At 42.2% G+C, this 27,039-nt stretch overlaps 1 protein-coding gene across 1 annotated transcript in view; it reads left to right on the forward strand.

Moving 5' to 3' along the window:
- The first annotated feature begins 3,976 nt into the window (after positions 1–3,976).
- Positions 3,977–27,039, forward strand: part of RHEB (Ras homolog, mTORC1 binding) — a 41,781-nt gene continuing 18,718 nt past the window's right edge. The window contains exons 1-2 of the mRNA XM_064487199.1: positions 3,977–4,145; positions 26,545–26,616. Coding sequence (XP_064343269.1) covers positions 4,094–4,145; positions 26,545–26,616 — 124 coding nt within the window. The 5' untranslated portion in view covers positions 3,977–4,093. The remainder of the gene's footprint in view (positions 4,146–26,544; positions 26,617–27,039) is intronic.

Consider the following 27,039-nt stretch of genomic DNA (forward strand, 5'->3'; position numbering starts at 1 on the left):
ACAGTTGACGGGTTAGTCTCCTAGGGCTGCTGTTAACAAAGTACCACAGACTGAGTGGCTTTAAAAAGGTAAATTTATGTTCTCATAGTTCTGGGAGCCACAAGTCCAAAGCCCTCCCTGCAGAGGGCAGCAGGGCCAGGGTCCCTCGGAAGCCTCTGGGGAGGATGCTTCCTGGCCTCTTCCAGCTCCCCAGAGCCCAAGGTGCTCCTTGGCGTGTGGCAGCATCACTGTGGCTCTGCCTCCATCTTCACGTGGCGGAAGCCATGTGTGTCTGTGACTCCTCTTTTATGAAGACACCAGTCATACTGGAGTATATCCTCATCTTAACTAATGACATCAGCAACAGCTCTATTTCCAAATAAGATTACACTCTGAGAGGGCTGGGACTTCAACACATCTCTGTAGGGGACACGAATTCAACCCCTAACACTGAGAACAATCTGCAACTACTGCAGATGCCCAGACCTGTCCTCAGAGCTGAGCCAACATCCCCCTCACGCACGGCCCACTCCACTTCCCGCTCCTGGGAGCACTCTGAAACTCCACACCTGGGCCAGGCTCACCCCTGGTGTCAGAAAGAAGTTCTTTCATCCCAGTGTAAGTCAGAGACATGCCTTCCGCAAGCATGGCCTCCTGCTAAGAATGCTGAGAACAGGCCTACCAAGGCCCTGGCCAGGAAATCGCCCTCTCATTCCTAAGACCACACAATGAAATGGCTTTGGCATGCCTCCCCAAATCTGCTTTTTTAACAATACGCTATGTGAGGCATAACAGATCAGTCTGATTTGGCTTATGCCAAGATTAAGATGTTTCTTTTTTCATCTTCCTCCAATAACTATTTATAAAGCACCACAACAGCAAAACACTTTCATGCCTATTATCATTTTGGGTCATCCTTTCACAAGTAAAAAGGTAAAGTAATTTCACAAATGTGCTTTTAGCAAAAACAAGCATACCTGTGGTTTTCATTCTTCTCTAGTCTAACCCAATGTAGAAAAAAAGAGGTTTCGTGTATTACCTCCAGGAATTAGATCAAACTAGAAATCAGAAATGATATCCCACAATACAATCTCAAAGTAGCCAACAGTTCAAGTAAGTGCCATGAACAGCCATACCCAGCTACACAGGAGGTTTGGGTGAGAAGAGGCTAACCTGGCCAACCTGCAGGTTTGCATGAGCTCCTCAGTCAAGAGATGATGGTAATTAGCTTAACCCATCATGTCTTCTTTCTGGAATTTAAATGGAAGAGACAGAATTCTCTCCCCAGTTCCCAGGGAAACGGAAGGACACACAGAGAGAAAGCAGCATGCAGAGGCCATCAGACCAAGCAGTCATGAATAAACAGAATCCGCACAGGAGAAATTGATTGGTGGCAGAAGTCCCTGCCGCTTAAAAGGTTAACAAGTGTTCTCAATCAGCAGAACTACAATTGATCCCTGAGCAACCCAGGGGTTAGGGGCGTGGATGCTCTGCTTAGTGGAAAATCCAAGTATGACCCCCTGGAGATGTGAATCCTCCGTATGCATGACCTGGCATCCACAGATTCAACCACCCGTGGATTGTGTAGTACTACAGTATTTACTATTGAAAAAAAATCCGGGTAAAAGTCGACCTTGCAGTTCAAACTGCTGTTATTCAAGAGTCAAGTGTACTTTGAATTTAGAAGGAAGGACATTTCCTATAAGATCTGGCTGCAATCAGTTATTTCTATGTCAAGTCATACCATCAATCCCAAGTATTTTAGGTAATCTGAGTCATTTCTTAAATCAAAGAAATTCTCCACATTCTTGAATAAAGGAATCTTCAAAACTCCTGGGTCTGGCCTTAAAGGGCTTTAATACAACCAGAACACTTCTCAAATGAATTTGTCAATTACAGCTGCGCTTCTCAGCCTGGACTCCTGAAATTCCCAGGCTGGGCAGTACTTTCAAAGTTTTTGAGGCAACCCACAGTAAGAAATGTATTTTATAATGGAACTCAGTACATCATATATATACACATATATATATATATATATACACACACACACATAGCATATCTGTAAACATGTACATACAGCAAGAGTGTCATGGAACAATAAATGGTACTATTTTCTATTCTACTCTTCTGTTTAAAAAAAGAAAAAAGGTTAACACTCAAGCTTATTTCACAAAACACCAGGGAGTCTAGAATCATCAGTTCAAAATACTGTGGTGAGGGCACACAAATCCACAGGATTAAAAGGATACGTTTTCCTGGAGAGTCCACTTTAAGATCTGAATTTTTTTTAAATTATTTCACCTAATTACAGAGTAGAATGCAAAAATCCATTAAGATAAAATTCAACTTTGAACACAGTTCTCACTTCCAGTTGGTGGCCTAGGGCTTCAATCTGTAGACCCCCAGGATACTCCCCCTCTCCTGTGAGTACGTCAGCGGGATAGTAGAAGGATTCTGTCTTAACATCAGTGTTCTCACTCAACAAGGCATATTTATGGGACTGTCACCTCTAAATCTTCATACCCAGAATCCAGTCCTGCTTCTTAGCTTCCTGGGGCTGCCTCCTCTGTGTTCACTGGGACAGGCTATGACCGGAGAGCGGTTGTCCCACTCAGTCACCCAGGTCAACACTATCAAATAGCCCGAAGACAACAGGGGACACTGGTAGGAGCAGTGGGTACCTGCTTCGCTAGCAACTACCCCTGGGCAAAAATACCTACCATGATGTAAGCCTCGCGTCTGAAAAGCCCCAACTGCATCCTCATTTCTCAGGCCTGGCTTTCACCTTGTTTTTGCACGACCCAAGCCTCCCGGGCTGGCGTCCCTGCCTGCACTCCAACACTGGTGCCACCTCAACGGCCCTTCACTGGTAAAGAGGGTTGTCAGTAAGTCTTTTGTGGGAAATAGAGCAGCATCCCCTCACCGGGGAGGTCAGCTCACACCGGAGCACGAGCGCATCGGTGTTAAATCCCCGCTGGAAGGACGGTTCCGGAACGTTCTCAGCCAGCAGCGGCTGGTGTTTGCCTAATTAACCACGCAAGTGTTGACAGTTATAGATGTGTTAACTTGCGCTATTTCCCATGAGGTGTGCGGGATCCCAAACTCCCAGGGTTGCAGAACGGGGAAGGCACACACTTTTTAATGAAATGCGTAGTATTTTGAAATAACGCATATTCCATTATTCCCACGGTCCTTCACCCATGCATGATACTTAGTCACAACCTACAGTCTCAAACCGAGACTTACTACTGCCAATATAGCAAAGGAGTTCAAAAAACAAAAACCAAACCACACCCGGAGAAGGAACCAGCCAACCAACAGCCCAGCGAGCAACCGCCACGCGCCTCGCGCCTTTTAAGGGCTCAGCGGGCGCGAGTCCACCAACCGCTCAGCGTTCCACCAATCACCACACCGTCTACATCTTGCCCCGCCCCACCACCCCGATCGAACCAATCACGGGGGAACCAAGCTTCTCCCGTCCGCCTCCAAACCCTACCACGTTCAAAGCCTTCAAACCTCACTGGCGCCCAACCGCGCGCTCCCAGTCGGAATTTATTTTTAGCTCCCGGGCAAGCAGCCCCACCTCTGGCTCCGCCTCTTTACCGCCCCCAATGGGAAAAGGAGTTTCCGTCGCGTCATCTCGCGGGCGGGTGGGAACTGTCCAATCAGCGCTTGGAGATAACTGGCGTAATTAAAAAGCGGCGGAAGACGGTGGGAGGGTCATGACGCAGCGAGTTTCAGTCGTGACTTTTCCAGGGGCATCTCAGCATCCCTTCTTTTTCCCTTTAAAGTAAAACGCCGCCCGACGCACCCCCGTGCGTTGCGAGGGCTTGGGCGGCCGCCGCGGCGAGGGGGCGGTGCTGACGCCAGCCGCTGGTGTGGGCGCCCGGCGGCGCGGCGCGGTCACGTGGGCGTGTTTGGGGGCGGGGCCGCGCGGCGGTTCCGGGCGGTTGGGCGCGCGAGCGAGGAGCCGAGGCAGCCGCGCCCGCCCGCCCCGCCCCTGGATGCCGCTTTGCCCCGGCGCGGCCGCCGCCGATCGCAGCACAGGAGCCACCGCCGCCGCCGCCGCCGCCGCGGTTGATGTGGTTGGCCCAGGGCTGAGGAGGCCGCCAAGATGCCGCAGTCCAAGTCCCGGAAGATCGCGATCCTGGGCTACCGGTCTGTGGGTGAGTGGCGGGCGCTTCGCGGCCTCCTCGCGCCCGGGCCGGGCCTCGCCTGGGCGCCGGGACGCCGCGGGCCAGGCCAAGTTTGGGGCCGGCGCGGCCATGTGGCGGCGGCGCGTTTCGTAACCAGCCGCCCTCCGCCGCCACCTCCATTTTGAGCGGAGGCGGTGGCGAGGCCGGGCCCGCGGGGCGACGGCGGCGGCGACGGGCGCCCCGGGCGCGGGGAGGACGTGTCGGGGAGGCCGCGGGCGGACGAGGAGCGCCAGGTGGGTCCGGGGCCGGGCAGACGGCGCGGGGTCTGCTGCTCTGCCACACTGCCGCCGGGCACCCGCAAGGCAGAAGTCGCACCTGTCTCTATCTCTCCGCTGCTAGCTGCCCTCATCGTTGCTAGCCTTTCCGCCCCAAATTAAAGTCCATGGGATTTTAACAAAGGAAGTAGCACCTTGAGTTTTTTCTGTGTGTGAAGTTCAGCATTTTAAAGAAAGCCAGGGACCCAAAGGACGCTTGGCTACCTAGAATAAGAAACCCCCCCAAAACCCTCTTCGGAAGCCCCCTAGATGTTGCCAGCGGCCGAAGTAGGAAGGCGGAGAAAAAGAAATTCCCGATCTCTCAGTGTCCTATTTTTCTATGTGAAAAAATAAGGTCAGGGACTTGTAACCAGGCTATTGAAGTCATTCAAAAGTTTCCCTCCCCCCCCCCCCGCAAAAAAAAAAAAAAGGCTGACATGTATTTGAAACTCCCCCTGGCAATCGCGTTTTTGCCCAACTGGGGTGGTCTGCGGTGGGGTGGGGGTGGAGAGGGTGTCAGAAAACGAGTGAGGAAACAGAACCGTTGAACTTAACCATGCTTCAGGGTGAGGCTTTATTGTCTTTGACAACCGGAGCCCCGGAGGAATTACGATTATCTTTTCGTTTTGTTCTTAAGAAGTGACTGTCTAAAGAAAATGTGCGCTTGACCACAGTGGGGTAAAGGGGGTGAAAGCCGGGGTTTGGAGTCTATGGTGATTGCAGGAGGAGGTAGCACTGGCTGCCATAGGAAGGCTTATAACTGCCTGCTGCTCATTGGATGACTCCCCGACTTTGCTTTCTGTTCTGCTTCCTCACCCCCATTTTCCACCGCCGGTGCCAGGGTCTGTGCTCTTTGACCAAGACCTGCTACAGCGTGCTTACTCATCCTTTTATCATCTCTCTCCGTCAGAGCGCTGGGGGGGGGGGGGAGCAAAATCAGAGGCTGAGAGACGCTCGTGTAGAGACCGGGGTGCCGAGAGTCAGGGGTAACTCTTGTATGATGCAGCGCCAAATCCTGTGGGGGAGGAGTAGGTGACAGCCTTAGCAGCTGCAGCCGTAAAGGAACCGTGCATCAAATTGAGGGTTTGAAAGTCTCTAACAGTACCAGATGCCCATATGGAACCCGGCATCCAACGTTTATTGGCATTCTGAATCACCCAGCCCCTGCTTCTCTGTTCTCTTTATTTCTTCCTCTGCATTTTGAAGAGTGGGACCATGCTGTATCCTGGCACTTGAGTGAGTTCTACCTGCTCAGATACACGTGCCCACTAATTAAAGGTAGCAGTCTCTGAATAATCAAGTTATAGGTGACAGGTACTGGGCTACCTGATTTCAACTGAAGAGAATGTTCCAAAGATCCTGACTGACTTACCCCTTTAAAGTTCTTGAGATGGTGATTCTAGTCTTCAGTAAGCAGGTCTAGCATTTTATCATTGTTTTGCTAAAGAAGTTCCTTATGTCCCAACGAAACCCATTCTGTTTTATCTTCCTTCTAATCTTCATGCTCCTAAAGACCCAGATGTGGCGTGTCACCCCTTTGCCTTCCCTTCGCATTTATTTTAAACTGCTGTTAAAGTGCTGTACTAAATTAGCCTCTAGTGGGCTACAGAGTAAGTTCAGTCCCTATTTTCTGTGCCTTCAGTATGTAATATTACTATACCTACTCCATTTCCTACATGTTTATTTTAATACAAGGTGATGATTAAAGTGAACTGTATTTACTCACAATCTTTGCATTTGATTTTACAGTTGTTTACCTTTGTTACGAACCAGGACATTTTGTAGTTTGGGGGGTCTTTTGTTTTGCTGGCATCAAAAGAAGTAATTCCCTAATTCCATGTACTAGCCACTTTTCAGAGAATTAGTCAGTGTTCAGACTTCTGAGTTTACTGACATGTTTGCTTGCAGATGGTGCTGTACTAGGGAGACTGGAGTATATGTGTTTCTAGGTTGTGTTATTTTGTGATGCTGGGTGGTTGTGTCATATTGACTTGGGGGGGTAAAGAGTAGTGGAAAAGACTAAGCTAGAAACCACACCTTTCTTAGAATGTTCTCCTGAATAAGTATCTTATGCCAGGTTTACTAGTAGAATACTTGTAATTGTGACTTTATCATGGCATAAACTTTATTTTAAAAGTTTGCCTTGCCTTCAGTTAAAACTAAGTATAATGATCATTTTACTACTTGGCTTTCACATTTTGTGTTTTTAAAAAACACTGGTAAAAATACCAGTGAAGAAAATATAATTCTCAGGTAATTTATACAACTCTTTTTTTTTTTTCCTGACATGCTTTTCCTGTTATTTACAATGTTAAGCTTTTAAGGACACGTCACCTATAACTGCAGGCTGGCTTTCAGGGAGTGCTTTGTATTGTTTCATTGGTGGCCAAATGTGCCAGCTCGCTTACATCCATTGTTCCTAATACAAACGAGTAGTCCCATGATAGGGGGTAACTAAACCTAATCAAGTTAAAGTTACCGTGTCAGGTAACTATTTTCAAATAAAATCTGGTACATTTTTCACTGGAACGTTCTACAGAAAACTTTGATAATCTGATTTACCATTAGGCCGTAATCAAAAGATTGTCATATATAAGCCTCAGAGGTTAACAGAGAGTCGGGATCACAGGAATGTAAAAGATCTGAAGAGAGAAAATGAAAAAATTTGTGGTTTGGTAAAAGGCAGTTCAGCAAAAGTGACTCAAATTGTATTACCTACCTTGTCAAAATGTTTTAGGTTGTAAAGAATATGCATCCCTTGATTTGGATACTTCATAGGGGAAGATGTCATTACATTTGTTCCCAATAGAATATAATCCAGTCGTATTCTGATTGACTGTTTTTAAGTTATCCTATCTTTTTCTGACACATTTCATTGAAAGATGTTAAGGTAAAACCTGCTTTGCCATGTAGAAAATATATTAGTATGTGAAATTGTATGTTCAGGTGCTTAATAACATTTTGAAGTTGTGTGCTTTGGGGTGGGGATAGTCCTGTAGTGGCTACCTTGTGTTGAAGCTTGAAATTAACTTTTTTCTGTGTCATTCACTGTTCTATGCAAGAGAATGATTAGAGCTTACATTTGTGACTATGCCTTTCCAATGCTGAATGTTATTTTTTTGGACTTTTTTTTTTGAAGTGTAGTTGATGAATAGTATTATATAAGTTACAGGTGTGCAATACAGTGATTCACAATTTTTAAAGGTTACACTCCATTTGTAGTTATTATAAAATACTGGCTATATTCCTGGTGTTGTAGGATATATCCTTGTAGCTTATTTATACATAATAGTTTGTACCTCTTCCTTCCTTACTCCTATATTGCCTCTCCCCACTGGTAACCACTAGATTGTTCTCTGTATCTGTGAGTCTGCTGCTTTTTTGTTATACCAAATGTTATTTTGATGTCCATGTGGGTTACAGTGATTCATCCTTACCTTCATCCCCCCAAAAAGAAACTATACTCATGAGCAGTCACTTACTTCCTGTCCTCACCTCAGCCCCCAACATCCAGTAATCTACTTTCTATTTCTATGAATTTACCTCTTCTGAACACTAAATATAAATGGAATCACATATACAGGAGCTTTTGTCACTAGCATTTTCATTTAACATATTTTTTAGGTTCATCCATGCTGTACCATGTATCAGTAATTTGTTCCTTTTGGTTGCCAAATAATTTGGATATACCACATTTTATTTATGCATTTGTCAACTGATAGACATGCAGGCTGTTATGAATAATACTGTTATGAGCATTCCTATTTCATATTTTTTGTGTAGACATGTTTTTACTTTTGGATAGACTCCTAGGAGAGTCACTGCTGGGTTATGTGGTAACCTTATGTTTAACATGTTTTCCGACCATTTTACATTCCAACCAACAATTGAAACTGGTTTCAGTTTCTCCACATCCTCACCAACACTTGTTATCATCTGTTTGTTTTATACTAGCCATCCTTAAGGGTGTGAGATGGTATCATATATGAACTGCAAATAATTTCCATTCTGTGGATTGTCTTTTCACTTTCTTGATAGTGGCCTTTGAAGTAAAAAGTTTCAAATTTTGACAAAGTCCAATTTGTTTTTTTCTTTTGTCACTTGTACTTTGGTGTCATATCTAAGAAATCACAGCCTAATCCAGGACCATGTAGATCTACATTATATTTTCTTCTAAATGTTTTATACTTTTATTTCTTACGTCTAGGTGTATGATCTATTCAGAGTTAAATTTTGTACATGGTGGGAGCTACGGGTACAACTTCATTCTTTTGCATGTGGATATCAAATTGTCCTAGCACCTTTTCTTGAAAGACTATTCTTTCCTCATTGGATTGTCTTGACATCCTTCTCAAAAATCAAGTGACCATAAATGTAAGGGTTTATTTCTGGACTCTCTTCCTTTGATCTGTATGTCAGTCCCTATGCCAGTATCACACTATCTTGATTACTGTAGTTTTATGGAAAGTTTCAAAATAGGGAAATGTGAGCCCTCTAGCTTTCTTCTTTTGCAAGATTGTTTGGCTGTTCTGAGTCCCTCGCATTTCCATATGAATTTTAGGACTGGGTTTTTAATTTCTGCAAAGAAAGCAACTGGGATTTTGATACAGTGTTTTACAGTTTTTCAGGTATCTTCCATGCCTGGTTTAAAAAATAGCTGAATCCTCCAACGTGCTTCTCAATTCATCCCATTGTAATACGTTACTTTAATAAAGTATGTGAGGGAAATCCAGCCTGCATAGCTATGTAGCTGGGAAAGGGAGGAGTATTTTAATACTGTTTCAGGTAATTGTGGGGGGTTTTTTGTTTTGTTTTGTTTTTGCTATTGACCAAGGCTCTGTAAGTGGTAGTGTCTTAGAGTTTAGTTGCAGCATCTAAAATCATATCGATGAATTTTTCTACTCTGTTACATTGAACTCTGTTGATTTGCTTTGCATTTTAAATGAATCTTCTACCCATGCCTGATTTGGGAACATCGTACATTAGTCTTTTGGAAAATATTGGTTCACTGTTAGGCAGATTCTTCCCCATTTTGACACATTTCAATATACAGATATTTCTTTAAATGACATTTTTTAATATTGCCACCAATTCCAGAAGAAGCTAAATACTGGGAAGCTGTTAAGTTCACCATGAGTGATGCAAGTTTTGCAAAATTCTAATTCTTCTCGAAAGTTCGAATTTGTTCATTGACAAAACGCTACCAGTTTTACTTGTCGTGATAGTCTCATTGCTTTCATTTCCAAGAGAATGTCCGCCAAATACCCGCATTTGAAACAGTGATAGTTTGTTGGTCATTCTTACAAGTAAAAATGGTGTTCCGTGATAAAAGTGGCTGTTTCAGACTACTTCCCAGACCCCTGCACCCGGCTCTCCTCCCAGACGACGCCACACTTCAGCATGGAGCAGCCACACTTTGTGCACACGTCCCATTTGTCCTGCAGAATATTAAAAAGACATGTACTTAAAGGTCAAGATTTAATAAAATGAGCTATTTTGAGTGTCCTCAAGGACACTGTTAAGTGAAAATGGGTTTTCTTTTTTTTTTTCTTTTCTACCCTGAGTGCATGGTAGTGAGGAATATGGTGACTGTCCACAACAGTTTGTGGCCATTGTCATTCGTGCTAAGGGACACCAAGCCAGCAGCTTTCCCCGCCATTGCTTTTGCACCATTGGTGCACATATGATCATAGTACAAAAGGCAAATAATGTTTCATGTAATGGAAATAGTTTTAACTTACAAGCCCCTTGAAAAAGTCCCAGTGGACCTCCAGAGTTGCGCGGACTGCACTTGGAGGACTGTTGAGCTGCCAGGTACAGGATCTTGCTAGAATGCTACTCACCCCTGTTCGTGGGGCTGTGCTGACCGCAGTCTTAGAGAAGCCTCCCAGGAGAGGCCCTGCAGCCTGGAACGAGACAAGGATGGTGAGGCGGGAAAGAACTCCGGGTGCTTGAGTATGGAAGGAACTGGGGGTAGCTTGGCATCACGAGGTGCGAGTCGGGAGTGAAGCTGGGAAGGCAGTCAGGAGCTGGACTGTGGGCCTCGCAGAAACTTGAGGTGCAGAATAGTTAAGCAGTAAGGTACTGAAACCTGGGGAGAGCTGGGATGTCTAAATGCTAGTTGACTTGGCCTCTGACTGTTGCAGTTTGGAGTGAGTTGTTATCTTTTGACCTGGTAATAGTGAAGCTCCCAGAGTGATAAAAATTGCCAAGGGTGGCAGCAGCACATCAGGACCTATACACTAATAACGTGGTTTTCAAATACAGTATCAGCAACTTTGTCACAAAACAAGAAACAGCTCTCTCTGCCTGTGTTTGTGAAGTCAGAAAGGTACAACGCTTTCCTTAGCTTAGCGTCTGGAAGAGGAAGTTAACAACTTTAATATTGTCCATAAGTGGATTGTACTTATTTACTTGAATAAATCAGAACTGAACTTGGACATGGTTGTGCAAGTTAAAGCCTCATGAAATCTTAAGTGCTCACACTTGAGAGTACCTTTATTCTTAGTTCTCATTGATTTCAAAGTACCAAATTAAGTCTTAACAGTAGAATACTCACAGCCTTTCTTAAACTGATAACTTTCAGTGCAAATTGCTGGGTACCTTTAACATGAATTGCTTGATTAATTTAGAAATATAATTTAATACCTCAAACACAAAGGTCCTAGGATACTGTTTTAGTGTTTTGATACTCTTAAATATATATTGGGCATCTCATAAAAGAGAGTTCCATGTAGGGTATCAGAATTTTAAGTCTAAATTGGTATTAGTTTAAAAACCTTGTATTGCACTCTCAGGCAAGTGAAAGCAGGGTGCTTTAAGGGTCCTAATAAAATTAACTCCTTCATGTCCTTGGTTCGTTGGTTGGTGTCCTGGCGGTAATATAATTGAGTTCCCCCTTACCTCCCTGCTGCTCCTCCCCCATTTCTCTTTTTGTTGTGCTTACTGCAGAAAAGGTCCTCTGGGGCTTTTGAAACAGAAATTGGTATTTTAACAAGCTATGTTACGATCCTGCTTTTGGCAAGATTAAAAGTTGAATGTTAGCTCCATGACGGCGTGGTGAATAATTTGTGAAAATGGAGATGAAAATACTGGCTTCCACAGTTAATACAGTTTTAGGAAATGAAAATGCTTTTCTAACATTTCTATGTCTTACGTATAAATGCACCTGGTCAATTTTCACAACTGAATCACATTTGGAATTTATTTTAAAGAGAATATTTAGAAATATAGGTTCTCTTCAGTCTTGTTCATGATCTGTAATGAGTGACTGAATGAAAAACATAATTGGTAAAATTCAGCTATGGTGTCAGGATGGAGGAGGGTTCAGAGTGACCTTAGCAAGCTGGACACACCATGCTAAAAAATGACACTTTATGGCAGGAGTGGAAGGGAGGAAACGGGATGGGGTTCCCAGTCCGCCTGCTAGGAAGAAAGTAGATGTGGAGATGGTGAATTTCTGGCCTGACGTGTATGGCCTTGAGTACAGCAGGGGGTGGGAGTGCCTGACACACAGGGAGAACTCCGCAGGAGTTTAGAGCAGAACATCGCTGAGGTGGCTCCCGGAGGGAGGGAGGACCACAGAACCGCCAGCCACAAAATGTAAAGCCTCCTGCTTACATTTCAGGAGCAATCGCCCGTGGGCATACAGGCTAGAGACCTGGCTTAACTTTCTGAGCATTTTAGTTGACTGGGTTCTCATTGGAAACCAGCTCAGCTGGACTCTGAACCCCAGCTAGAGCATTCTCTCCAGTTCTGGTGTCACGTGTGTTCAGACGCCCACTCCCAGGAGTGGTGCTTAACTTGGAGTTCCTCAGCTTTGCCTGAGACTGTGCCTGATTTCTGGGGAAAGAATCCAGGGCTTTTATCAGCTCTCCAGAGGATTTCAGTCCCCCAAAGGATTGAATTGCTAAAAATGACTGGTTGAAGGGGACCGTGTGTGGGTTAAGTGTATCACATGCTATTCAAATAGGTGTTCATTAAATGTTTGAATAAACTGAGTCCCTACTGTGTACCAGGCACTGTGTACTTAGTCACCAAGGCTAGGGCGGCCCGATCTCTGCCCCCAGGGAGCTTCAGTCTATCGAGGGAGCCACAGTAAACAGTTATTACTACTACTGCTAATAATTGGTTGGTGTTTTTAATGCATTTACTCATGTGGGGTGCCCTTAAACTCCATGAGGTAGCACAGGTAGAGTTGGGGAATGGATTGGTGTTAGTACATGGGGTCACTGCAGATTTTTAGAGAACTTTTGACAAAATAGTTTTATTAATAATCATTCTTGCTATTGATGACTATGCTTTATTTTATGTCTCATTTTATTTTCCTAATTTTTTTTGTTGTTACTAATTTTGATCAATCTTAAAGTTAATTGCTCTTAAATATGTTGAAGATTGTGGTATAATTTAGGAATTTATCTCTTGTTGCTTTTCTCTAGCTCTTTCCCACTCTGACCCCCCAGCCTTCTCCCCAGTTTTGGATACAAATCCAACAAAATTCATTCTTTATTGTTGCCGGACTGTTTGATTGACTGCAGTTTATCGGGTCTCTCCACGTGCCTTCCAACTTGGCTTTATCTGTAAGTCATCCGACAGAGATGAATATCCTGTTTTTTACATCTTTAGGGAAGCAGTGCCATGACCTTTCTTGGCAGCACTTTTTTTTTTCCTTTGATTTTAATAGCCCTGACAGTTAATAAAATTCTTTATGTAACTTATATCTCCATGTTATAGTACAAACTTATTTCTGTTATTTTCCTCCGTGGAGTGCGTCCGGTAGCACAGTGCTTGGCAGTGGTAAGAACCCAGTAACTATTTGGATGAGCAACAATTTTATGAACTAGTTTTACTTGGTTATTCTGTCTTGTCTTTGTCATATAATCATTGTACCTTAATTTTTTTTTCTCTCCTAGTGTCTATTTTTTGAAAATTGGTATAAGAGAATAAGATGATGTCAACCCTACTTAATTCGTAGGAACAAGTGAGATAATTCATGTGAAAATGTTTTGTAAACTCTTAAAACAGTGTCTCACTTGTAGGTGCTGGTGAACAATTAAAATTTGGATTATCTGCATCACGTGCCCTCATCTGACTGTGATGGGAGAGTGGGGGTGGGTATGCATATTAGAATCACAGGGAGCACTTCTGCAGAACACACAGGAACTCCTCATGCACCCTTTTTAAAATTAGAATGGTGAGGTAAGTATTTTTTCAAAAAGCTTCCTTGGTGACTGATATATATATATATCTCACCTTGGCCCTTCAGAAAAGCAGCAGTAACCAATGCTACTATTGACAGAACTACACATTTTTTACTAAAATGGGTGCAGTCCTTTAGCCAGCATGTAATTGAAATTGTGTGCTGTGTAAGGAACACATTGTTAAAGAAACTTGCATATAGCTCCTTGTTACTCTAGCCCTTTCAACAATGATGATAGGTTCAGGTTGCGGTCCATTTACAACCCCAGGTGATTCTACAGTCTTTCTCTGCTGTTTGCAAACCTGGGCCATTTTATCCATGGCCTTCTGTCCGTGACTCCTAGAGAAACACCTTTGTGGTACTTAGTCGTGTCCCGGCCCTGCGGCACTCTTTTGACCAGCAGGATACTGCAGAGATGATGATGGGCCGGTGCCAGGCTTCAAGCCTTCAGAAGTCGGCAGCTTCTGCTTTTGTATTCTCTGGAGCTTTGAGTCACATGGGGGAGATACCTTAGGAGAAGACGCATGGGAAGGGAGAGGGTCCAGCCCTCCTGGCTGAGTTGCCACTCTCCGCCCTCACCCCCACCAGCTAATAAGGTAGCGAAAGGTGACTTTAAGACCAGCAGCGGAGCCAGCCAAGCCCAGCTGTGACTGTAGAAACAAGAACAAATGAAATGGTTGTTGATTTCAGCCCCTAAATTTTGAGCTAGTTTGTATGCAGCAGTTTATAACTGAAACAGTTGGTAATTTTCTGTAATTAGGGAAATGTGGATGTGTTTTTTTATTAGTATTTTTTCATGTGAGTTGGAGAATTTAGTTTAAGTAGTTGTTACTATATAAAATTTTCTTAGATTTCAGATTAATATATTAGATACAATTACTAGAATGTAGAATAGGATTCAGTGAAATTATATCTAGAATCTGTGGTTGTGTAATAAATCCTCAGTAAGTGTCATTATTATGGCATACCAGATATTCTGCATGTATTTTCATTTAATCCTCCCAAACACCTATAAAGTAGGTACTATTATAATCTCTATTTTACATATGAGGCAACAGACCCAGGAGAACTGCCTAGAGTCTCAAAGCTAATAATCACCACCCTATTCTTCTTAGTGAAAAAGAGTAAATGTCTTGTCTTCCCTTTTTTATATTTTTTTAAAATCAAGTTTTGTTTGTCTTTCTCTGTCTGACTTATTTTACTTGGCATAATACCCTCCAAGACAAATACTGTGTGATATTACTTATATGTGGAATCTAAAAAATACAACAAACTAATGAATATAACATAAAAGAAGCAGACTCACAGAGACCAAACCAGTGGTTACTGGTAGGAAGAGGGAAGGGCAACATAGGGAATTAAGAGGTACAAACTATTACGGATAAAATAAGCTACAAGGATATGTTGTACAACACAGGGATATAGCCAATATTTTATACTAATTGTAAATGGAGTATAATCTTTAAAAATTGTGAATCACTATTGTATACCTGTAACTTACATTACATCAACTATACTTCAATAAAAAAAAGGAGTCAAGTTTTACTGAGGTATAATTTATACATAATAAAGTATCCATTTTAAATGTAAAGTTAGATGTGTTTTGATAGATTTATTCACCACGTAACCATTACTCCAGTCAAAATATAAAACAATTTTATCATCCCCAGAAGTTCCCTCATACCCCACCCCACTCCCAGGCAAACACTGGTCTGCTTTTCCATTACTACCAATTAGTTTTTCTTGTTCTAAAAATTCATATAAATAGACCCATACGATAAATATCCTTTTTGTTTGACTTCCTTCAATAAGTGTAATGTTTTTGAGATCCATCGTGTTGTCACATGTATCAATAGCTTCTTTAAATTGCTAAGTACTGTTTTGTTGTATGGATGTACTGTAATTTGTTTCTCCCATCATGTGTCGTTTCCAGTATTTCACTGCTAAGAATAAAGTTGAGTTGAGCATTTGTTGTGTCTTTGTCGGCATATAGTTATTTCTCTTTGGTAAGCACCTTGGAATGAGGCCACTGGGTCACATGGATGTTAAGCGCATCATTTTCTGAGAAACTACCGCTGTTTCCCAAGCATGTGTACCATCTGACACCTCCACCAGCAACAGATTAGGCCCATCCTCACTGATACTTGGTGTTGCCATCCTTTTTAACTTGAGCTGTGCTAATGTGGTAGGCTGTGGAAATTTGAATTTTCCCAGTGACTAATGACACTGAGCTTCTTTTCATACACCTCTTGGTGGTTCGTGTTTCTTTTATGAAGTGTGTTCAAGTCTCTTGCCTTTGTTTTGGGGTTCTTTTTATTCAGTTAATATATTCTGAATAATAGTTCCATTTCATACATATAAATACTTTCTCCTAATTCATGGATTCCTTTTCATCTTCTTGTGTTTCAAACAGAAATTTGTAACTTTGTTTTGTTTGTCTTAGGAGGGGGTGGTAAATTGGGTTTATTCATTTATTTCTATTTGGAGGAGGTGCTGGGACGTCATGCGTGTCAAGCATGCATGCTACCACTTGGGCTATACCTTCCCCCCAGAAATTTGTGAGTTTGATAAAGCCAAGTTTATCAGTTTTTTTGTTTAGGGTTTATTCATTTCTCATCATGTAAGAAACCTTTGCCTACCGGATATCATAAAGATTTTTCTCGTGTTTACTTCTAGAAGTTTGATAGTTTTAGCTCTTAAGTTTAGGTCTGTGATCTATTTCTAGCTAATTTGTGTGTGTGAGGTAAAGGTTGAGATTATTTTTCAAACCTGAGGCACAATTTACATACAGTAAAATTTATCCCTTTTGGCATATGGCTCAGTTTTAGCAAACAGGACATAGAACAGTTCTGTCAGTCCCCAAAAATGTCCTGGTGCCCCCTCTGCAGTCAGCCCTTACCCTCCTTCTGTTTTCTGTCCCTATAGTTTTGTCTTTTCCGTAAGTGGAATCACATTTGAGATTTATCCATGTTGTTATGTGTATCAGTAGTCATTCCTTTTTATTGCTGAGTAGTGTTTTTTTTTGGTGTAGATTTAAAAATTTGTTTATCTAGTCACCTGTTGAAGGATGTGAAGGATAGTGTTTCCATTTTAGGGCAGCTGGAATAAAGCTGTTACAGATATATGCATGCAAGTTCTGTGACCTTGGTTTTCATTTCTCTTGGAAAAATACCTAGGAATGGGATTGCTGGGTCATCTGATAACATGTGTGTTTAATTTTTAAAAAACTGTGTTTCCAAAGTGGCTGTGCCATTTTGCATTCCCATCAAAGAGATCGGTTGCTCCACATCCTCTCCGGTACTGGTACCGTCAGTATTTTTTGTGTTTTATTAGGTGTGTTTCATTAGGTGTGTCGTATGCCACTGATTTTATTTGCATTTTCCTAATGAATGTAAGCATCATTTCCTGTGCGTACTTGCCATTTGAATATTTTCTTTGCCAAAGTGTTCCAATCTTTTGCTCAGTTGCTTAATTGGGTTATTTGTTTTCTTATTGTTGAATTTTGAGAATTTGTTGTATATTCTGATACATGCCCTTTTCAAATACGTTTTTTCACACATTTTTCTCCAGGTGTATGGTTTGTCTTTTCATTCCCTTAACAAGAATCTTTCACTGACCAGTATTAGTTTTGATAAAGTCCAATGTATCCTTTTTTTCTTTATGGATTGCACTTTTGAAATCTTTCTTAAGTCAAGATCGCAAAGATTTTCTCCTGTGTTTTCTTCTAGAAGTTTCAGAGTTTAGGTTTACATTTTTGTCTGTGATCCATTTTTTATCCTATACTTTTATATGGGATATCGCAGGATATAGTCAGGTTCTTTTCTCTCTTTTTTAATGTTGACATCCATTTGTGTCCGCACCATTTGTTGAAAAAGACTGTTCTTTCTCCCTTGAATTGCCTTTCTACCTTTATCCAGAATCAGTCGGTCATTTATACATGTGGATCTATTTCTGGAGCCTGTATTTTGTTCCGTTAATCTATATGTCTGTCTTTGTGCCAATACCACGCTGTCTTGATAACTGTAGTCTTCTAGTTAAGTCTTGAAATCAAGTACTTGTTTCTTAAAATTTTCTGAGATTCCTTTTTCCTTTACAGATTATTTTTTCCATTTTCTTCCTTTTTTGGTTTTGTAACAGCCACCTATTTTGAAATAGATGCCCATTTTTCATCCATTTTTCCGGATTTCATCTTGATGGTCCTAGTGTTTCATCCTCTCACGTAACTTTCCTGAGTAGAAATTCTCCAGTGAATTTTATTGTAGGATAAAATGGAAAAGTCTTTGGTGGTTCTTTTTAACAAAAACAAAAACACTTTCCAGTCGTGTGGGAGTAGGGTGTGTGGACTTGACTTTTCACATAGATGTCTTTCTCTCTCATACGATTACAGGGTAGGTGACAGGTATGTTGTACTGACATTTTCTGCAGAATTCAGATTATCATAGAATCTTTTTGTGGAATAGGATTAGTCGATGTGTGTGGACTCGGGGTGTACTGTGTTGATCATAATCTGGGAAAAGTGTTATTGACTTTGGAATGCTGTACTAGAATTGAATAACCATTTCTAGGAGCCAGGTGCTGTGCTGTATGTTTACGGTTTCATTTAGTCATCACACACATGAGGAGTCCAAGGAATTAACTTTTCCAGAGACACAGATGGGGTTCACAGCATAATCTGAATTCAAATCCTGAACTTTAACCCACAATCCTGTTTCTACTAATTATATTTCCTCAGTGCCAGGCGGTATTGTGAGTTTCATTTACTAGTGTACTCCCATCAACCCCTGCCCCCCAGAGCTGCCATTAATAGGTGATGTTTCTTCGAATAAATGGAGTCCTGGAAATGGGAAACGATGATTACTATGTGGTGAATACTTGTTGCCCCCGGAGATTACAGTAGTTATTCCATTATTTATTTGAACTGTATTTTACGTGGAATAGTAAGAACTTATTTCAAAAGATGTTACGTGGGGTTTTTTCCCCCCAGTATTAGAGAGTTTGTGAAAAGGCGATTTCATGTTCACTCGATCCTGTTTAATCTGTTTTTTCATCAAGTTTTAAAAGTAGAAGTGATGCCTTGGGTAATCTATGGAAATTCTTGACGTTTTGTTAGTTTTTGGCAGACCTTTATGAGATTAATTTCACCTGTTCCGATTATTCTCTTGGCTGTTTTTTCTTAGTAATAAGTTTTGTGTGTGGTTGGGAATTTGGGGTGGCAGGTTGGTGTTTGAATTGTTTTCCTCTTACTTCCTCTGCCCTCTTCCCATCTTGACCCCCTCCTTTCTTTTGGTTTTTTTCATTGACTTTCATCTGGCTCCTCTTGTGAGGAGCTTGCTTGGTTTCTGGTAGGGAATCTGACAGCATCCTGTCCCATTTGCCACCTCCATCCCAACCAAACGCACAAAAAATACAGCCCCAGTGTTTGTTCAGCAGCTTTCTTTAAGTTTCTGGCTCTGGCATCTTAACGAGGACCACTCAAGTCAGCCACTAGAAGTCATCACTGATGTTTGTTTCTTTTACAAGAACCTGAATTTCTTGAGAAATTTTACTTCTAGATTCTGTCAGTTAAGAATTGGTGTTGAGTCAAGTGATAAGTAACGTTCCTTAAAGCAGAAAAGATTCCTATCACTCAAATACAAATGTATCAAATAGAAGAGGAGTGATTTGAGTGATCCCCATAAGAAGTTACTAAAATTTTCAGTTCTATTTTAATAATACAATATAATCACTTAGGTTGCTTTTGACTGCGAAATAATTTATCTCATACTGGCTTAAAGAAGAAGGAAAGGGAATTCACTGACATAAATGAAAGACTAGTGGGGGACTGAGTGGTCAGTCGGCTCAGGAACAGAGGTTCTTCCATCTCTTTTTTCTTTTTTCTGCCATCCTTGACCTTGGCTTTAAGGCAATGGTTCTCAGACTTGTGGCATATTAGAATCACTTGGGGGGCTTTTAAAAATTCCCGGTGCCCTAACTGTGCTTTGTATTAATTAAATCAGAGCTACTTGAGAGTGAGGCCCAGGCAGGAGTTTTTGGAATTCCCTAGGTAATTCCGGAGTGCAGCTATGCTGGAGAACCAGTGTTCTGAACTTTAAAACTTGGTTTGGAGATCAGTATCACCAGGGAACTTAGTGGAAATGGAAAATCCCACCTCCCAGCCCAGATCAAATGGGTTAACAATCTGCGCTTCAGCAAGATCCCTTGGTGAAACTGCTTATTCTTCAACATGAGGGAAGCACTGCTTTATAACGCAGGTTTTCAAGCTTCCAAACACACTGGAATCACTGGAGGAATTAAAAAAAACACTGAAGCATGGGCCCCATCCCTAGAAGTTCTGATTTCCATGTCGGTCCTGAAGTGTCGCTCAGAATCCAAGTTGTGCTCTTGCATCCCATAATATTTAAGATGTTCATTTGTCCCCTGTTGTTTCCTGTAAATTAGTAGTTAAATCTAGCAGTTTGGTCAGATGTAGGTGGTTTCCTTCTCCTTTTCCTTCCCCAGCCTCCTTAAAATAAAACTACCTTCCAGCGTCTGTGTTTGCATCGGGGGCCCCACAGTATCTGATTGTTTCTCTGCCTGTTGTATTAATGCCCGTCATTGTAGCTTAAATCCATTCGTTCATTAGTTTAAAAAAATCAAAGTAATTGCTTGTTATATCCTTTTGTTTATAAGGAATAGATTCACAGTATTTCCTCCAATTTTTTTTCCTCCACGTATTTCTCTCTGTTGGAACTTAAGTACCAAGGAAGAGGTTTCTATCTATGTTTGCTGATACATCCTAGTGCCTCAAAGCGTGCCTGGAACATAATAGCTGCTTAATACGTATATGAGTAAGTTAATGGATTAATCCATAGTCAGGATTTTGGAAACTGGGGATTCAGAATGGAATGAAACGTTACCAAGCTTGACACTGTAAAAATATAGCTGCTAGGAGGCAGAACTGGGAGGAAGAGAGGTGTCTGGACAGGTTGAGGGGCGCATGTCCTTTTACAAGGTGAGTGGTCCGGCGGTTGTGTGTGGAGCTGACGGGACGGGGGCAGAGGCTGCAGCGCCCGTAGGAGCAGCCCTTGGCCCTGGGGAGTTGGCGGCAGAACGGCCCCGTGGCTCGGCGGCGGTGTCAGCATCTAGTCCCTGTGGAGGGGGACGTCCGGAAGTCACAGCGCGTTTCTGGCCAGTAGTTTCCAGAATTGCTGTTCTACCTCGCAGGCTTCACTGTTCTTTGATTTCTTTTGTAAAGTGGAAGAGCTGTTTCTCTTCTTTCTTAATTGTCTCCATAGCTTTAGCCTCCATAGACCTGACTTTCTACTTCAACCAGAGTAAAACCAAAGGACCTCAAACCAAAGGCTACACGCTTTTTTGTCAGATCTTATAGTCAGATTACAGCAGAACACGTGCAGATCGCATGCATCCGCATGGTTGCATTTAGCTTGGGTTAGCAGAGTAGAGCTTTAAGTGACTGAGGTTAACTTTCTGTATCGTGCACCTGACTTCATGGTCAAGCCGGTGGCACCCAGCAGCTGCAGCACTCAGCGGAAGTCTTTCTGTAGCCCTGGGAGCGAAGGAGACCATGAGTCGGTATATAGCGCCTTGGTTTTTAAATGTATTATTTCAGAGGCACTTTGAACAAACCAGATGGATTGGAGTAAACCAGTAAGGAAACTAAAAATGTGTCTGTAATATTTCAGGAGGAGGAGAGTTTAGAGGAGACCAGGAAGGGGATCTGGAACACAGAGTCTAGAACAGCTTTTGTGGGAGGGGTGTGCTGACCTCTTCCTCTGACCTGTAGTGATAATGTGAAGAGGGCCAGGAAGAGGCCAGGCAGACCCGGCTGCCTTGCACACCCCAGGGGCTCCCTTCACCCTGTCTGATACGCACAGGAGGGTGAGTGGAAGATGGTGTCACAGCAGGTGACCTCTAAGGCTGGGCCCCACCTCATAATGGTGACTGTATCCCAGTCCCTGGCCTTATTGTGTGTTCTTTAAATGCTTACAGTCTGAGCTTCTGGGAGGAACTGAAGAGTTTGGGAACACCCTGCAGGCTGGAGGAGACAGGTGACTTAGAATGGTTGGTTAAATTTGAACTTGTCGCCTGAGGTGCAACTTTCAGGTGTGGCAAATGAATGGGAGGCTTGTTAATCCCCCTATCCAGGAGGTTTGGTGGGGCTCAAGAATTTGCATTTGTCTTAAGTTACCCTGTGATGCTGCTGGGACCACACTTCACTGCTTTGGGGAGAAAGGGATACCCATGGAAAGGATTCCTAAAGAGAGAGGACAGAACAGGGAAAGGCCACAGCTTGAGCATGGTTGTCAACCCACATGGTTGCGGAGTTTTTCTGCATCTGAGCTCAGCAGACTCACAAAGAGGCAAAAGATTAGATTAAGATCTTAGGATCTATCAGAGCCCAGAGAAAGGAAATTGGCGGGTTCTGATAAAAGAGTGGTGCACAGTGATTTATCTCAGGGCTTAAACTGATAGGGAAAGAAGTGAAACGTGGTAGAGATTGGAGATTGAGGAGAATCGTTTAGAGAGTGAGTAGTGTGTTTCTAACTTTTTTGACTTTAGCCTGTAGTGAGAAATACGTTTTACATTGTGACCCAGTTATAAGCGTTTATATGACTGAAAAGTTTCATGACAGCTTTATTATTTGCAGTCCATTCTGGTGTTCCAATTTCTTTAAAAACAGTTATGGTCATAGCTCAGTATATTGATCTCATGATCTGGTGGGTTACAACTCCTGGTTTGAAAACACTGCTTCCAGAAACAATCTGGATTAGGCGATGGGAGTCAGAAAGCGAGGGCGCTGGGAGAACACACGTCCTGCTTATTGCTCAGTCCGTGGGAGGTGCAGATGTTGGAGATGGGGTCGTCTGGGTGTTTGATGTTGTCCTCAGGAGAGGTGGGTCACTGAACTGTGTGGAGATGGTTACCAGTGGCAAGACCAGTGAGCTTTGAAGCTAAACTGTTAGATAGTTAGATGGACATCGAAGTCCCATGAGGTGATCTTAAGAACTGAGGTGAGAATGAAAGGAGTCCTTGGAATCGATTGTGTTCCAGATAGTGAATTGAAACCTTCTCCCCATTTTACCCTAGTGAGCAAGTAACTTGTCTGTTCCAGAGAATGCTGGCTTGGGGCTGGGGGTGGGGTAGGGGATGATGTATAAGTAATTATTTTTCTTTTTGGAGAAGCATGAAAAGTTGTTCAAAATTAACCTGAAAACTATTAAAATACTTGTATAAATAGTGCCTGTTTTGCAACAGTCGTGAAGTGTGAGAGATTCAGTTTTAACAACCTTGAAGGTATTCTCTGTAGTGAAAATACTGGGGGGGGAAGCTTACCGTGCTGAATTGCCGTTGCTAAAAATACGTATAACAGTGCTATTTTTACCTGGTAAAAGTTTAGAAGAAACTTCTTAAAAAATAATTTTTAGGATTTTTTAAATTAAGGTGGTTTTTCTTTTGGAGGAAGAATGTTTGGAAGTTAATTGTGGGATATTGAGATATATTATTTTCGACCCTTTTATATTAGTTACATCAAAATGAGTGGTGCATGTCTCTCTGTATGTTGATAAACACGCATCTGGGCATGTGCTGGTTTTCTGTTTCAGATCATTCCTGTATTGTTTTCATATAACAAAATTGATGTACCTTCTGAGAGCATGATCATTGTTGACACATCTTTAGGAAATAGTGTTTCAGAACCTGAATTTGATAAGGACAAAAGCCAAAGTAAATATATGAAGTTATTATGACAGGAAAATTTAAAAGGTGATCAAGTAAAGAACATAATTTGCTGTAGATCAGCAAAGCCTTTTGTAGCTGCAAGCAAACTGCATGCAAACCTTGAGCAAAGAGCTGAATTGCTGCTTTAGAGGATGAAGATGAGGACATCCCTAAAGGCAGAATGACTAGAACCAGGACTGAGAACACTATGAGCAGTGGGATTTATTTACTAAGAATGTCATTTAGTGCTGACTTGTAAAGATTTCAACACTGGTTGTCTTATAATTCTGCCTTTTAATGGAAACAGCAGAAAACCGCTGTGTCAAGCCTGCAAATACAGCCTTCCTGTCCCTTGTTAATTTAAACAATTAATGATCTCCCCTTAGGGGAGAGTCCAAGGATGAGCACCCCCAGGGAGACCTAGCTTTTCTTCAGTCCCACTTCTGCTAATGAATGATCCCTTTTTCTGAGGACCAGTCTGATTGAGAAATCCAGCTTGCTCCCTGAGGAACTGGAGTTTTAAATCTGGTGTCCCAGTTACTGATGAAGATGATAGTTTCTGTCAACCTGCGTTGTGGTTCGGGTTGAGCTACATTGTCTGTATTTGCCAGAATAGTTACTTGTGTTTTCAAGTTAAATGTTAATGTAGGCTATGAAATAATTTATGTCCTTTATAAAGATACAGGTGAGGGACTCTTCTTTGGATATAACCACTAATTGTATTTTTTAATGTGGTCCACTATTCTCTCAGACACCATTTTTGCACTTTATTTCATGCTATCTTGTTTAATAACTTTCTTCTCAGTTTGGTTGTGGCTTATGCAGTTGCATGAGATGATTCCTGAGGCTGTTCTCCCCACCTTCTCCCCTGCCAGTAAGGCTGTGAGACGTAGCTGGTGTCGCACAGACAACTGTCTAATCCCAGGTTTCCTACTGGTTTCCCTCCACTTCGGGGGAAATAAGCATATATATCATACCTGCTTTGTTTCACTCTTTTTAATCCAGTTCTACTTTTAAGTTTATTTTTTTAAGTCATTTTTAATTCCTTTCTTTTGTATTCTTCAAAAGCTCCAAAGAAGTTTCTGATTTTCCTTCTAAAATTTTTCGGTTTTGCTAACTTATGAAAGGGGTTTTTTCTTGCTGTTTTCATTACAAAAAACAGTTCTGCTGTACTTTGAGCTAAATGCTCCTTTATGGGCTGGCATATATAACATGGTTTCTTTTGAATGCAATCCATTTGAAGTGTGTGGAGTCCCTGGACCACCACTGTATCCCTGGATCACAGGCAGCAGGCCCATGCTTGGGCACCAACAAATACTAGATACGTGTTTCTTAATTTCCGTTGAACTGTGTTTCCTAGTTACGTGTATAAAATTGAGATCTGTTGTAGAATCTGAATGTATGGAGGTGCCCTGTGGAGGTCTGAGCCCAGGCGTCTACAGCGTGTCAGGCACTGCACTGGTCTTGGCAGACTAATTAGTGAAAGAAGATAATTTCGGTTAACTTCAAGCACTTTAAAAAGAATAAAACAAGATGGCTATGGAGAGTGGCTATTAAGGAGTGGTGCCACCAAGGCGGGCAGGCACTTGGCAGGGACAGAAGGATGTGACTGGAAGGGGGTGGAGGCCCTCGGAGGAGGGGATGGCAGCAGATGAGGTCAGGGAAGTGGGGAGGAGGGGGAGCCTGGTGTCGTGGACCACGGTGAGGGTGAGGAGTTGGGGATTTATTCCGGTTGCAATGAGGATTTTAAGCAGGGAAGTATCATCTGATTTTCAAAAGCTCTTGTAGGCTGCTTTGTAGAGAATGATTTGACTTTTTAGTAATTCTGGAGCCACTTTGAGCTGTGCTTAGCTTCTTATGACAAGTAAACAGGCCTGCCAGCTCAGAGGTTTTCTGTTTGTCTCCGAGAAGCCCCCACTTTTAAGCTCATTTATTAATTAATTTCTGAGTGTTTGGGGGCTGCCTCTGGTGAGAAAACATTTTGCCACCTGTGAACTGCACGTCTCCGTGGTCTGGAGGAGAACAGGCGCAACCCCGACCTCAGGAGTATGAAGCTCATTTTATCAAACTTCTGTCCGTGCCTCTCCCTGGACATCCTTTGAGATGAGGGTTTGGTGAGAAACGGCAGGAGTGGAGTGTGTTTAATTGTGCTCTGAGGATGTCTTAGAGGAGGAGGGTTTGGGGTGAAATTAGGGAGGGACCACTTCCTATTTCCTGGTGATAAAATCAGTCTCCCCTCTATATTCACAGGTTCCACATCCAGGGGTTCAACCAACCTTGGGTGGAAAATACTGGCGGGGGAGGGAGCGGGCAGATTCCAGAAAATACTGAAAAGCAGAACTTGAATTTGCCGCACGCTGGGAACTATTTACATAGAATTTGCGTAGTATTAGGTATTGTAAGTAATCTAGAGATGATTTTAAAGTATATGGGAGGATATGCTAGGTTATATGCAAATACTATACCATTTTATATAAGGGACTTGAGTATCCTTGGGTTGTGGTGTCTGAGGAACCAGTCTTCCAGGATACAGAGGGATGGCTCTATGCGTACTCTGTTCTTGCACTGTTTCTTCACAGGGTACCCTGTTCCAAAGTCCTCCCTTAGAAATTTAGCTGACAATAGAGGGAGTGAGAATTTAGGGCTCTGGTTCTTGATCTGTTAATATAGGTTCAGTTATTACTGGTGGTTTTGTGCTGTCAGAGCATTTCTGTCTTGTCTTCTGCGTGCCAGACATTGCAAGGCCTTCGGTACTGAATGACTCGGAGAGGATTTCTACCTTCTAGACTTTTATCGCATATTTTCAGATTATCCTCTTTAAAAACTACTTGGTAAATAACACTTTACAGCAGCCATAAAAGGAGCCCAAACTAATTATTATTTATTAATTATTTATTTATTTAATTCCAAGTTCAAAATTAACAGTCAGATTTCAGGGACACAAGAGGAAATTAGCTTAGATCTTATTTGAGAGTTTGTTTACTTTTAACAGAATTCATAATGTGGTTATTGGTCACTACTGTTTCTTAATGTCACAGCAGTGTTTCATTCATAACAGTTCAATTGCTTAAATTCCTATAGTATAGAGCAAATTAATGGAATTTATTTCCTTTTAGGGTATTTTTTGGTAAAATAGTAGGATTTTTTTTTTCTTACTTTAATGTACCAGTACATACTGAGCTGTTGTTCTCTTTTATAGGGAAATCCTCATTGACGATTCAGTTTGTTGAAGGCCAATTTGTTGACTCCTACGATCCAACCATAGAAAACAGTAAGTATTGTTTTCAAGGTTTTATAAACTAAGAAGCCTGGTTTTTGCATACAAACAGCCACTGTGTGTTTCTGGAGGCTTTGACTGCAGGGGGTATTCAGTGAAACCTGTAGATCTCCAACTGGGGTCCAAAGAAAGCTTCTAAAAAGCTTTACCCACTCTACGTTCAATGAATATATATGTTCAGTGTCCAGACCCCAACATCTAGAAATTGATGTTCATTTCCATAGGAATCCAGTCCTATGTTGGAACCTCATATTAGAGATGCTGCTTTAAGAAAACAAATAGTGCGGGTTTCTTCTCTTTCTTTCTTTCTTTTTTTTTTTTTTTTTCCTTTCCTTCTCAACAGTAGGAAGATTTTGGGGGATTCCAAGCTTGAAAAGAAAGGGTGAAAACACTCCAGATCCTTTGTGCCTTACTCTT

The sequence above is a fragment of the Camelus dromedarius genome, chromosome 7 (assembly GCF_036321535.1).
Source record: "Camelus dromedarius isolate mCamDro1 chromosome 7, mCamDro1.pat, whole genome shotgun sequence".
In the NCBI taxonomy this organism is placed as follows: domain Eukaryota; kingdom Metazoa; phylum Chordata; class Mammalia; order Artiodactyla; family Camelidae; genus Camelus; species Camelus dromedarius.